The sequence below is a fragment of the Alexandromys fortis genome, unplaced genomic scaffold (genome assembly GCF_014885135.2).
Source record: "Alexandromys fortis isolate MF-2015 unplaced genomic scaffold, M_Fortis_MF-2015_v1.1 scaffold_12, whole genome shotgun sequence".
Classification (NCBI taxonomy): domain Eukaryota; kingdom Metazoa; phylum Chordata; class Mammalia; order Rodentia; family Cricetidae; genus Alexandromys; species Alexandromys fortis.
In genome coordinates this window covers 20,429,086-20,442,702 of record NW_026067937.1, presented here as the reverse complement: position 1 = coordinate 20,442,702, position 13,617 = coordinate 20,429,086, and the positions used below count along the sequence as shown (strand labels likewise).

The window sequence follows — 13,617 nt, the reverse complement described above, 5'->3', positions numbered from 1 at the left end:
TTCATTTTATACCCTAAAACAGTGGTTCTCAACCTTCCTGCTGCTATAACCCTTTAATACCATTTTTCATGTTGTGGTGACCCCCAAACAATAAAATTATTTCGTTGCTACTTCATGGCTGTAATTTTGCTGCTATTTTGAATTGTAATGTAAATGTCTGCTATGTAGGATATCTGACCTGTGACCTGAACAGGGTTGTGACCCACATGTTGAGAACCACTGCTCTAAAACCACGAAGTGGGGCAGAAAAGCAAGATTTTACAGAAGCCTGCGTGGCAGTCAGAGGTTGTTTCAGCCACTTCTCCAGGTCATTCTGCTCCAGGAAGCAAGTGAAGTCAAGCTTGGTAAATAGCCTCAAGCAAATCGCTACATTGTTATGGATAATGGCCAGGAAGAAAGCTAAACAAAGGAGATTCGATTAAGAGTTCTTTTTTTTTTTAATTTAATTTAATTTTATTTTTATATTTTTTTTTTGGGTTTTCAAGACAGGGTTTCTCTGTGGCTTTGGAGCCTGTCCTGGAACTAGCTCTGTAGACCAGGCTGGTCTCGAACTCACAGAGATCCGCCTGCCTCTGCCTCCCGAGTGCTGGGATTAAAGGCGTGCGCCACCATCACCCGGCATGCTGCGATCTTCTTAAGGCATAGACATGGTTATTAAAGAGCCCCTGTGCCATGGCCATGTGGTGGTAAATCACAAATTCAAAGACTTACAAGGGGCTGTAGATAGATAGAGTGCTTACCTAGTAGGATCTGAGTTCAATCACACTACACACAACACACACACACACACACAGAGGGGGGGCTCTCTGATTCTCTGATTAGGGATAAATTATGCCCCACAGGTTTTATGTTGAAATTTTAATCTCCACAGTTCCCCAGAATGTGACTGTATTTGGAAACAAGGCTTTAATGAAATAATTAACATTAAACAAATACGTCAGAGCAGGGCTTCACCAACTATAACCAGCTCTGTGTAAGAGAAGATTATGACACACTGAAATGTGACCTTGTCTAGGGAGGAAAGGGTATCTACAAAACCAGGTTCAGGAGAAGCCGGCCCTAGACTTGTTGACCTTGGACCCATCGTCTCCAGAACTGTGAGATCAGTTTCCCGTGGGGGAAGCCTGGCAAGGGTGTCAGTCACCAGGTTAGGAAAGACAGCTATCTCACTGGGGAAGGCAGAGAACAGTTCATGCGGCAAAGTCAGGAAAGTATGCTCCTACATTCTAGAACAAAGGAAGGGCTTTTACAAAGAGATGCCCACTGGTAGTAATCTTAAAGCCAGAAATGCTTAACACAACCCAGACAGGCTTTTGAAATGACAGCCTACATTTTGTAACTCACAGGAAAGGAAATGAAAGCCTGAGAAGAGACATCAATGCCATTTTTTGAGGGCATCAAGGGTCAGCCATTCAGACATCTGATATAACCTTAGTCCTGTTATCACATCTGATACCAGCTTAGCAGATGTGTACCACAGATACATAAACTTTCAAAGATGTCTACAGTTTGCTCAAGTGGAATAATGATCCAAACCTGTGTGAGCAATCCCAGCCCTGCCTACACTACCTGGCCACCCTGGCTTTGTTCTTCCTGCCCCACTCCAGCCTCTTCAGAAGCTGAATAAGAGTTTATCTAATATTTTCTTTTTTTAAAAAAAGATTTATTTATTTATTATGTATACAACATTCTGCCTCGATGTATGCCCACAGGTAAGAACAGGATGCCAGATCTCAGTACAGATGGTTGTGAGCCACCATGTGGTTGCTGGGAATTGAACTCAGGACCTCTGGAAGAGCAGCCAGTGCTCTTAACCTCTGAGCCACCTCTCCAGCCCTATCTAATATTTTCTCGTGGTGATAGTTTGTACTCTAACAAATAAAGCTTGCCTGAAGAACAGAGGGCAGAGCTAGCCACTAGTTAACCAACCATCTGATCTTCAGGCAAGCTTTGTTAGAGTACAAACAAGATATCATCACAGTTTCTGAATGGATTCCTGAAAAGTTAGGCAGGGTCTATACAAGTGGAGAAAGCATGACAAGTACCTTTGGTATTGTATATATAATATATATTACATATATACATACATACATACATGCACACACACACTTTTTTTCTTTTTTGTTTTTGTTTTTCTCTGTAGCCTGTCCTGGAACTCGCTCAGCACACCAGATTGGCCTCCGCCTGACTCTGCCTCCCGAATGTTGGGATTAAGGTGTATGCCACCACTGCCCGGCTAAAATAAAGTATTTCAAAAGCAATGGAAAAAGTAAGTAAGGCAGTGTTATGAACAGACAGTATGAATGGACTCACCATTCAGGAATTCATCTTTTGTTCCCACTCAACCCTAAGGTATAGTGGCTGTGCTTTTCTTGGTGACACCATACTGGCTACAATTTGAATTCTTCGGGAAGTACTTTGGTTCTTTTTTTTTTTTTTTGTTCTTCCCTCCTTTTCCAGCGGAGAGCAATAGCAGCCGGCAAAGGGAAACTGCAGGCAGATGGCGCCCTCTTGTGTTAGGCTCTGTGTAGACCCTAACTGCAGTGTTATAGGATCTTGTGTAGCTATACTGATGTTCTAATTTATGAATGGGTTTACGTATCAGGAAGCCTCAGCACTGAATAGTAGTGAGTGTTACAGCTCCTGGGTCTGGAATGTCTGAGACTCCTGGCTCTAAAGCCTTGACAGCTCTCTAAAACTATGGCAACTAGATTGAGTTTCTCCTCTTTGGGCTCTTCACTGCCTTCTAGTCTAGTTCTTTAATCCCAGTTCTGCTGTCTTTACTTCTGTCCTTTTTTCCCTTTTGGTTGTTGAGACAGAGTCACACAATGTAGCATATGCTGGCCTTATGTTTGTGGCAATCCCCCTTGCCCTCCACTCGCGCCTGCATCAGCTTTCCAAGTGCTGGTACTACAGGAATGAAGTAAGATGCTCAACTAACATTTTGAAGAATGGAATCTTTTGGGAGCTCTATTCTTTTTTTTTTTTCTTTCTTAAGACCTACGTTAAAAAAAAACTAACTTATGTAGACAGGTGTTTTGCCTGATGTATGTCCATACCACATGCATGTCCAGTGCCCAAAGAGACCAGAACAACGTCAGATCCCTGGAACTGGAGTTACGGGCAGGTAGTTGTGCGCTGCTATGTGGATGCTAGGAATTAAACCTGGGTTCTCTGGAAGAGCAGCCTGAGCTCTCAACCACTGAGCCATCTCTTCAGCTTGTGTTTTTAGACTGGTTTTGAACTTGGGCAATCTTATTGCCTCAGCCTTTCGTGCTGCTAGACCTATAGGCTTGTCCACCATCCTTCTTGCTCCTGGCCCTGGCCGCTCTCTTTAGAGCTGCTCACCTCTCGTCTGCCTTTTGTCTCAGTTCAGGAGGCAGCAGCCATCATTCTTTTGCTGCTGCTGTTTCTACCTTTGTGAATGGCTAGGTTTGAAGCCCTGCCTGTTCGGCAGCTGTCAATGCAGCCAGCTGTTCTACCACTTTCGGAGTTTGACACACGAAGCTCAGTTCTGCTTCTTCTTTAGCTGTCAATGCAGCAGACAGGACAGTGGACATCAGGAGTGCTTAAGTTTAAACTTCAGGATTTTAAGTTAACGCTAATTAATGCTAATAATTAAGCATGCTTTAGGAAAGTTTAATGAAGGCCCAGTGTTTCAGAGTGTGGTGTGTCTTCCCGAGGTCTACTTCTATTGACCCCCGAAAGAGAGAATGACAGTCAAGAAAAAATTATCCAAGTCCAGCTTGATAAACAGGTTTTATTGGGGTGATTTGGGCAGCTGCCACATCCAAAACTCCAAGATTCCAGTGTATGTGAAAATTTTTTTCTTTCTTTTTGGTTTGAGAAAGGGTTTCTCTGTGTAGCCCTGGTTATCCCGGAACTGTGTAGACCAGGCAGGCTGGCCTCGAACTCAGAGATCTTCCTGCCCTTGCCTCCTGAGTGTTGGGATTAATAGTGTACTGTATCATGCCCAGCCAGGAGAGGACTACCATCCCTGGAGTTCTATATACAACCTGTAGACAGATATTCCACTCCTCTCCCGTAAGCTTGTTTATTGCTTATAACCTCAGAGAGGATCATGAGAAATTCTTTCTTCCAAGAAGGGATGATCCAATCTAAATAAAACAGGAAGAGGTAGGGTCCCATACTGTGTTTGATGGGTGTATAGAGGCAACCCCCTTGTTTTAAATGTCCATTTCGGTAGCCTAAAGTTAGGCCATATTTTAAAATCATTTGCTCATAGAAGTCAAAAAATCCCTTGGAACTAGAGTTAAGGTTGGCTCCAAGCCAACCTAAACCAGGTCCTCTCCAAGAAGAGATGTCCGTAACCTCTGAGCTCTCTAACCCCTTCTACAAAAAGAGGGTCTCACTAAGGCTGCCCGGTCTAGTCTTAAGCTTTTGTTTTTCCCGCCTCGACTTCCTATATAGTTGGGATGTTATGCTTGTACTACCTGTCCTGGCCTTGAGAAGGCTTCAGCAAATTATTATCATTATTATCACTAGGAATTGAACTCAGGACCTCTGAAAGGGCAGCCAGTGCTCTTAACCCTGAGTCATCTCTACAGCCCCTTCAGTAAATTCTTAACCTAAATTAGACCCTAGCACTCTTTACAGCATCCTGTATTGCACTGACAGACTAAAAGCTACCACTGATGTTATTGTTGACAGCAGTCTCTGGGTTAGAGACAGCATTAGTTCTGCTTACCACAGCATGCCCCCTTCTAACACAAGTTCTGGTCCAAAGAGAAACACATACCTGTAATCACCTAAATTGTCCTTCAGTGACTCATGCAGACAAGGAATGCCTGGTAACCTTTCCAGATGGGGGGTGGGGGGTGGGTGAGGCTAGCATTAACAAGACTCTGGGTTCAAGCCTTAGTTCCACAAAACAAGGAAATCCCATAATGGACACTTTTCCTTTTGCACACAGGCACCAGAGACAGGAATGTTGGTGTGCGCTGGTGTAGAAAATGAGCATTTCACCAAAACATGCCACTAAGGAACATGCTCAAGTACAGACCATCCTTTTAATCCACATGTTAAAAGACCAACCTGAGAAAGTCTATACTCAGTAGACATCTTAAGCAACCAAGATATTATAAACATGAGGACAAGAAATAATCATGGTATCCTTAAAACATTGAGTAGTTCCTGATTTTATTTATTTTCCCAGACTTTTATTTTTTGAGAGGTCTTGCTGTGTACCAAGTTGGCCTTTTACAGTGATCCTCCTTCCTCTGCCTCTCAAATACTGGGATTGTAGGTATGTACAGTCAGGACTGGTGCAGTTTCAGGTGTGTCTGCTGTATTATATTTCAAAATATGCCATATTCTTCTGAAAATTAAAAATAAACTCAAACCTTCCAGTTTAACTTATCTGCAGTTTTCTTTTTTTTAATTATTTATTTATCATGTATACAATATTCTGTCTGTGTGTATGTCTGCAGGCCAGCAGAGGGTGCCAGACCCCATTACAGATGGTTGTGAGCCACCATGTGGTTGCTGGGAATTGAACTTGGGTCCTTTGGAAGAGCAGGCAATGCTCTTAACCTCTGAGCCATCTCTCCAGCCCATATCTGCAGTTTTCTTAGCATATGTGAGGACTTCAACGCAGACCATCTCTTGGCATAAACAGAATTTGTATTTCTCTAGTAGACTAAAATGATACATTAACTCCAAGCAAACCCCTCTAAATTCTGAACCTATTTTTACCCTTAGCATTACTTTTTTGTTTGTTTTTGTAGTTTATTCTTTAGACAGGATGTATTTCAGGTTAGTCTCAAATTCTAGCTCTTCCTAAATGCTGGGATTAGAGGCCACCACACCCATCCTTTTGGAATTGCTCAACAACTTGTTTTTGTTTTGTTGAGTTGGGTTTCTCTGTGTAACCACCCTGGCTGCCCTAGAACTTGCTCTGTAGACCAGGCTGGCCTGCCTATCTTTGCCTCCTGAATGCTGGGATTAATGGCGTGCACCACGACTGCCCAGCTCAACAATTTATTTATCTAGCTTTTAGACCTCTTATAGTTTACAATGGGATGTTTTATTTCTCTTTATTTCTTTTCTCTCTCTCACTCCTTTTTTTTTTGAAAGTGTTACACACCATGTACCCTTGGTCACCCTGGAACTCACTATGTACACCAGGCTAGCCTCAATCTCATAGAGATCCACTTTTATCTGCCTCCCAAGTGTTGTGATTAAAGGTATACACCAACACGTCTAGCTACAGTGGGACCCTCCCAGACGGTCATCTCTCATCAGCAGCTAACAACATGGGATGTATTACTGATGTAGGTAATCCAACTAGATACCAGGAGGAACATGACAAAAAGTAAATTGAACAGAATAAAACAGACCACCATACTTGCTTTGTGGCTGATCTGACCTATGCTCTGGCCATTACTCTGAAGAAAGGTGAGGCACCCTTCCGGGACCAGTGATGCACTTGACTATTCTCAAAGTATAAACTGAGAGGTCCAGGCCCCTACAGATTCAGTGAGTCTGTAGCCCTAGCACAACCCCCAAGTGGCCTGGCTCCGGATTCAGAGCCAGGGAAAGAAACACCCTGAAAATGGGACCAGAGTCAGGGGAAGAGGCTCTTTGCTCCCAAACCTAGAGGTGGAGAAAAGTCCTCGGACCCTGAAACCAGGACCAAAAGAATGTACTAAGCCTCTAGATTCAGGCATACCAAAGATATTTGCCCTGGTCCCAAAATTACAGTCAAAAAGGGTAAAAAGAACCAAAGAAAGAAACAGTTTGGCCCCAGAATCAGAGCCATCTCTGCCTGACACAAAACCAGTCAATCCCTGAGCAGGGAAAGGAGATCAATCACTGAGCTCCTAGAGGCTTAGCATTCCTCCCTCAAACCTGGAAAATCCCTTTAAACCATAGCGGGCAGCCAATCCCAAACTTGGAAGTCTGGTATTCCCTTCACCCCACTCAGAGGCAGCCAATCCCAATGGAATTCCCCAAGCTTCTTTCCCTATGTAAACTCCCTCTTTCTCTTGCTTGGGGTTTCTCCTTCACTGTTTCTCTTGCTACTTTGGACTGACAGAGGGACCCGAGTTAACTTACAATACTCTGTTTTTGTATCAGATATAGCCTGTGGTGATGTTTTGGGGATCCAGACATTGGACGTAACATAAATGAGATGCCACACTTTTTTTTTGGAAACTAAATACATTTTAATAGAAAACAAAATACAAAATAACTCTTTTCAGAAAACAGAAATATTTAATCCTGTCCACACCATCAGAACTTCCTCTGTCCTTAGAGCATGGTTTGACGCTTGTGAGTGTGCACTCATGATTCGCTCCGGTTCACTGAACTGGTGCTGCAGTGAGGGCGGAAGCAGATCAGAGGGAGAAAGACACCAGAAAGTCACACCCCAGAGTAAGCAGTCATCAGTACTCTGAAGTCTATCCCGTGACTTACTCAAAATTACTCTTTATCATAATTTTGTTCATGGTGCTAGGGATGGCACCTTGGACAACCGACTCAAGAGCCGAGGCCCACCCTCTGCCCACCACAGCATCTCTCCAGGGGAGAGGAGGACTGACAGGAGTGCAGGCAATAAAGAATCTTTCTTTCCCACCATGTTTGGCTAAGCACATTATACGGTGCCCCTTTTCCTGATACACTGGGCTACCAAAGTATGAATTCCCTGAACCTCAAAATTCCAAGTATCACAGCCAGTGCCAGGAGTCAAACCTGCAGAGACACCTCTGCCAGTGCCAGGTTTCCTCTTCTCAATAATAATTATTAATTATAATAATAATAAAAAAGTCCTGGTTCTATCAGTATGGAAAAGAAAGACTGCTAGTTCATCCCTTCTTTTCCTAGTTCCTGTTCCCGTTATCCTTGAGAAGCCACAGGAGACACTGTCTACAGCTGCTACAGGGAAGCCTGAGCATCCAGCTCTCAACTGGAGTCTTGTGCACCAGGGCTGTGTTGGCTAAGTGTGTGGTAGGCGAGGGCTCTTTTGAAATCACTGATTCAGTTTTAGCAAGTCCTGGACTGTGACCAGTCCCAGCCCCACCCAGTCTGCTGCCTGAATAAAAACTTAATGTTCTTGATTCTCTTGTGTGATTCCAGTCACCAGGAGGAGGTTGCAGGCCATGAACTGTACACTCAGGACGTTGCTCATCTGTCCAGTGTACACGCCCACAAGCTCACCCGAAGAGCCATCAGCAGGTGTGTTGCAGGATGTGCTTCTGATGTCCCAGACACGCACAGAGTTGTCCATGGAGGCAGAGGCAACCAGACCACTGTCTGGACTAAAGGCCAGACTGGTGATACTGTCTGTGTGGCCTCTCAGTTCTTTAAAAAGTGTCCCAGAGGCCAAGTCCCACAGCTTTAACCGCTGGTCCTCACCAGCTGACGCCAAGTACTTACCGTTGGGAGAGAAGGAAAGGGCGAGCACGGGACCTCGGTGCCCTGTGAAGAGCCGCACTGAGTTGCCCTGTTGGGCACTCCACAGCCGGACAGTTTTGTCAGTGGAACCTGTAGCCAAGTAGTTTGAGTTGGGGTGGAATTTGACACAGTCCACATCAGCCAGGTGTCCTGCATATATCCTCAGCGGGTACGTCCGATCAAAGGACCAGAGCCTGGCGGTGCGGTCATGGGACCCACTGGCAAAATACAGGCTGTAGGGGCTGATGTCCACGTCCCACACAGGGTAGGCATGTCCCTGATAGAGCACAGTGTTGGTGAAGCTCCCCAGGTCCCAGTACCTGATGGACATATCTTCAGAACAAGAGAGCAGCCCCGAGTTGTCTGCGAGGAACCGTGTGCTATATACTGGGCCACAGTGTCCACGCAGGATCTTCATCTCTGTGCCTGTATTGTCTTCCTCATTCTCCTGGAACATGGTGGGTAGGGTGGTAAAACACACAAGAAAATATTTAGTGGCCAGGCGATGGTGGCGCACGCCTTTAATCCCAGCACTCGGGAGGCAGAGGCAGGCGGATCTCTGTGAGTTCGAGACCAGCCTGGTCTACAGAGCTAGTTCCAGGACAGGCTCCAAAGCCACAGAGAAACCCTGTCTCGAAAAACCAAAAAATAAAAAAATAAAAAAAAAGAAAATATTTAGTGGTTTCACAATGAATATAAGCCTGAGAGAGGAAAAGGGCCTGCCTAGGAAGCAGTATCTGTCATAGAGGGCATGTCTGCCCTTCATGGTCACTCCAGCTGACAATGCCCAACCACAGGTCACACCAGATTGAAGAAATTACTTTTTGTGAGTCTTAATTTTTGAATGAGGATCTGACTTAAAAGCAAGCCCATGGAACATCCCCTATTAATTCTGATGGGTATCTTTCGAAAAAACTGACTTCTGAATTGATATTAAGTTCCTAGATTCTCCCTAATGGAGCTCACTTTAGCCGTCAGTTCTTACTACTTTGCAAGTCAAGTTATTCGCTGTTTCTATTCCATGTAATGAAACCTAGACATGCCCGGCAGTATACATCTAATCACAGTACCGAGAAAGTAAGGCAGGCAGATCCTGAGATCAAGATCAGTTGAGACAAAACGAGAGCCTGCTTTGGAGGAATCTGAAGGACTTGAGCCAAAATAAAACCTAACTGCATAGGAACTGTAAAGCAGAGTACACAGCCTCTAAGAGACTGTGAACACTGATACATGAAAGCTGGACATGGTAACCTATTATGCAATGCCAGTGTTTAGGACGACCATCAAGATTTTGATATTAGAGACTGGGGGTAGGGGGCAAAAAAACAAAGGAAAAGAAAGAACAGGAAGGTGGAGAGCCTCAAACACGTCTCCTAAAGTAACAAACCATAGACTGAGAATGACAGCAAGGCATGGTGGTGTACAGCTTTGATTCCAGCATTTAGGAGGCAGACACATTTCTGAGTTTGAGGATAGCCCAGTCTCCATAGAGAGCGAGAGAGTAAGGAGGGGGGAGGCTTAAAACAGAGCCAAGTGACTCATATCACCCTTGGAAATATTTCCCCCCATGAAAATAGAAGACACTTGGAGATAAGTGTGCTTCCACAGCCCTTGCCCACAAGGCTGCAGCCTATGTATAAATCCATTTTCCCTCCACTCCCTCAGAGGGAAGCTCCTGAATACTATGGTTGTGATTTTCCAATACAAGGGGTTTTAAACTAGAAGACAATCGGGATTCTTAAGCACTCAGCTTTGCTGGTTCCTGCACAGGGAAAGAAGACCTTTTTAGTAGGCATTGCTTCTTCCACTAAAAAACTACTAAGGAAAAGCAAACGACTACTTCCCATTTGCATGAAACTTGAGGAAGTTAAACACTGGTATCTGTAATTACTCAAAATGGCTACTACATACACTTCAGGCTAGAAAATGCAAAAGCTTTTGGGTGTTCAAGAGAAGCTGATCATGGAGGCTGTCTCTCTCAGCCCAAGTTTTTACACAGTAGTGACTCTAAAGATTGAAACACAGGCCACTGTGTTTGCAATTTCATGGCCACCCTAGACTAGCCACTCCACCTGACAGCAGGCTGCTGTACGGACGGAGGAGACATCACAGTTCTACAACACATGTCCCCTTTCAAAGTGGGGCTGAGACCACTCTTGGCACACAGAGCTAGGACAGGTGCTGGCATCACCAGTGTATATTATGTTGGGCAAGCTGTAAAACAGCCTAGATTTCTGCAGGGGAAGACAATATTCACTACTGTTTAAATGTAGACCCTTAACTAGCAATCCTGTTCCTATTGGAACCTGCACATCTGAGTGCAAAGAACAACAAACAAGTAACGCGACCCCAAAGTCAATTTCAGCTGACGATCTGTTAGGCTCAACGCTTTTCAGACAGTGGTAAACACTGCCTACTCATATAATGGTGAGTGTTGGGAGAAGGGCTTTAATGTACATTTTTCAGGCATGAGCAAGATCAATGGCTAAGTCATCTGGCATGAGTCCAGCTCTGGTTGCCTAGGAGGGGACTACCGAGTACTGTTTGGTGAAAATAGGTCAGGTTTAAGAAGAGCACTCTAACAGGAAAGAGCTACAAGAAAGGGTAAGTGGCACCCCTACCTCCTCCTCCAAAGTGTCACAGGCTAGACGGATACGAGATGTGTCCACAAGGTGGGGCTCTGATTTCAGCTTTTTGGACCGCAAGCTCCAGAGCTTTATGCAGGAATTGTCAAATCCAGCAGCCAGAAGTTTGCTATCAGAGGAGATCTCTGCAGTATTCAGCAGCTGCTCTGTGTTATAGAAGGCATAGAAGCAGATGGTGGTGAGGGAAGGAGGTCCATCCTTGACTCGCTTGATACTTTCCTGCAAGACTTCCAGGGCAGCCTCATTCTGCAGAATAGGGTTGGGCACATCTGGTGGTTCCAGGCTGCTGCTCTCACTGCGCGAGGAGCCACCACTGGCATACAGCTGGTAGTCTGTCCTCTTGGCAGGCTGCACGTCCAGGTGAATGTGCACGGCAAGCACCTTGCACAGGGCAGTGTTGTTATCGCTTTGGAGGTAGCGGATAAGGTAGTTGTAGCTATCTTCCTGGAGACGGACCACGTACTTATTGTCCAGGAATGCACGAAGTTGGAAGTTTGACAGAATGTCCTGGATGGTCTGTGTGGTTTGCAGCTGCTCAATGATGTCCTTCTGGCTTGCATTTTGTAGGAACATTCCATGGAAGCGGCTATAGAAGCTTTCCACTGTGCTTTTGGGGCCACTCTGGACCAGGTTGAGGTGGAGGTAGACAAAAAGGGGGTAGAGGAGAGGCATAACTTCATGACTGTGCTGGGAATCAGAATCTGCAATGAGAAACAGCAAAAAAACTGACACCCATTAACACTGGAGAAACAAGATGCCCCCCTAGAGCCAGTAACCCAACACTTCCTGCCCATAGACTCTAGAGTCTCAAAGACTTCCCAATCAAACAAGGAAGAGCAGACTCTGAGGTTCAGTCACTGTTGGGGGATTTGGCCATGCCTTGGGCAGCTGTGACCAGACCTACAGTCCAGCATCTTTCCCAGTATTTCTCAGGTCAGAAACCCACGCCTGTGAGGGTCCTTAGATGGGTTTTAGGCAGACTGTGTTCTTCACAAAGACTTTATCTTGATAGGCTTCAAGTTAGAACTAAGTATGTTCAAAATCTTCCAAGTGGCAAGCCGGGGTGGTGATGCATGCCTTAAATTCCAACACTTGGAAGGCAGGTGGGTCTCTGTGTCTGAGGCCAACCTGACATATATAGTGAGCTCCAGACTGCTCAGGGACGCAGAGTAAAAAAGACTGTCTCAAAAAAATCTTTTGAATGCCACTTAGCCTTGGTTCTATGAGTACTGTAGTCAAGGGTAAAATCAAAGCTCATTGGCTATCCAGGTTGATTTGTCCTGTGTGATGATGACAATATGCATTTAAAGCTTTGACTTCCTTGGTGAAAAATATAAAACTTTCCTTTCTTGGTGATAAATTACAAGTAAGATATTTTCTTGTCATTGAGAACACTCATTAGTCTGAAATTTTAATGTCATGAAACTCGATAATGATAAAGAATGCTAAGCCAGGCTTTAACTGTCACGGGAAAAGAGGTGCATGTGGACTAAGTATGTGTGCAAGTGAGAACAGAATGTCTAAGGGAAGGGCTCTGCAGATACAGTGAGGAGCAGAGGGCAGCCACCTCAAAGCACAAGTACCATACAACCAAGCCATGCCCAACTCGCTCAGAGCCACAGCAGTGTCTAGACACCTGAGGGCAAAAGTTAGCCTTAGCAAAAGCCACCATTAACTTGAACTTTACTGCTTTTTGGGTTTTGCTTGTCTTTAACTGTAATGAGTTTGGATTTTATACAGAAACAGAAAGGTTTCCAATTTAGTGTAATGTTTGTTCATGTTGAAGTAAATTGAATAAAACGTAACCTAGTACTTATGCTCTGTTAGCCTATTTTTTAAAAACCATGAGCTATTCCACAGAGGGATCTAGATAAACACTAGATGCGACCACGAAAATGTGCACTAGCACAAACTCCAACAACCCAACGCAATGTAAGGCTTCACTGAAAAAGTAGCCCAGGCTGTAATAAAATTATTAAAAAACTATTTTATACCTTCATGACTAAAAACTACATATTATTACTGGGTCATCCTAGAATCATCTATCATTGAGCAGACCAAAACCAGAACGGGAGCGCACAAGAGCCCCATCCATGAAAACATTCCACGTGTGTGGCTTTCTCACCGGTCAGGATATTCTGCAAAGACAGCACATGTGTCGGATCTCACACCACTGCCTCGCTAGGACTCCATCTAAATACAAGCTGAATGAATGAGAGGCAGGCTGGAAGAAGTCCCTCACTGTAACGGTAAGAAAACTCTACCATAGAGCAGCAGATATAACCATTTAAAAGTGAATAAACCAAAGCTAGTTAGGAACAACCTTTATTATCTCCACATACTTTTTACTACAAATATAACCCTTATCGGGCTGGAGAGATGGCTCAGTGATTAAGAGCATTGCCTGCTCTTCCAAAGGTCCCGAATTCAATTCCCAGCAACCACATGGTGGCTCACAACCATCTGGAATGAGGTCTGGTGCCCTCTTCTGGCCTTCAGGCATACACCCAGACAGAATATTGTATACATAATTAATAAATAAATATTTTTTTTAAAG

At 44.5% G+C, this 13,617-nt stretch overlaps 1 protein-coding gene across 3 annotated transcripts in view; it reads right to left on the bottom strand.

The window, feature by feature from the left end:
* Window positions 1-7,910: 7,910 nt before the first annotated feature.
* Taf5l (TATA-box binding protein associated factor 5 like) overlaps window positions 7,911-13,617 on the bottom strand; it is a 20,542-nt gene continuing 14,835 nt past the window's right edge. For all 3 annotated transcript variants that reach the window (XM_050146953.1, XM_050146954.1, XM_050146956.1), the window contains 2 exons: window positions 11,037-11,761; window positions 7,911-8,863 (listed from right to left, as the gene is read on the bottom strand). In XM_050146953.1, coding sequence (XP_050002910.1) covers window positions 8,066-8,863; window positions 11,037-11,761 — 1,523 coding nt within the window. In that variant the 3' untranslated portion in view covers window positions 7,911-8,065. The remainder of the gene's footprint in view (window positions 8,864-11,036; window positions 11,762-13,617) is intronic.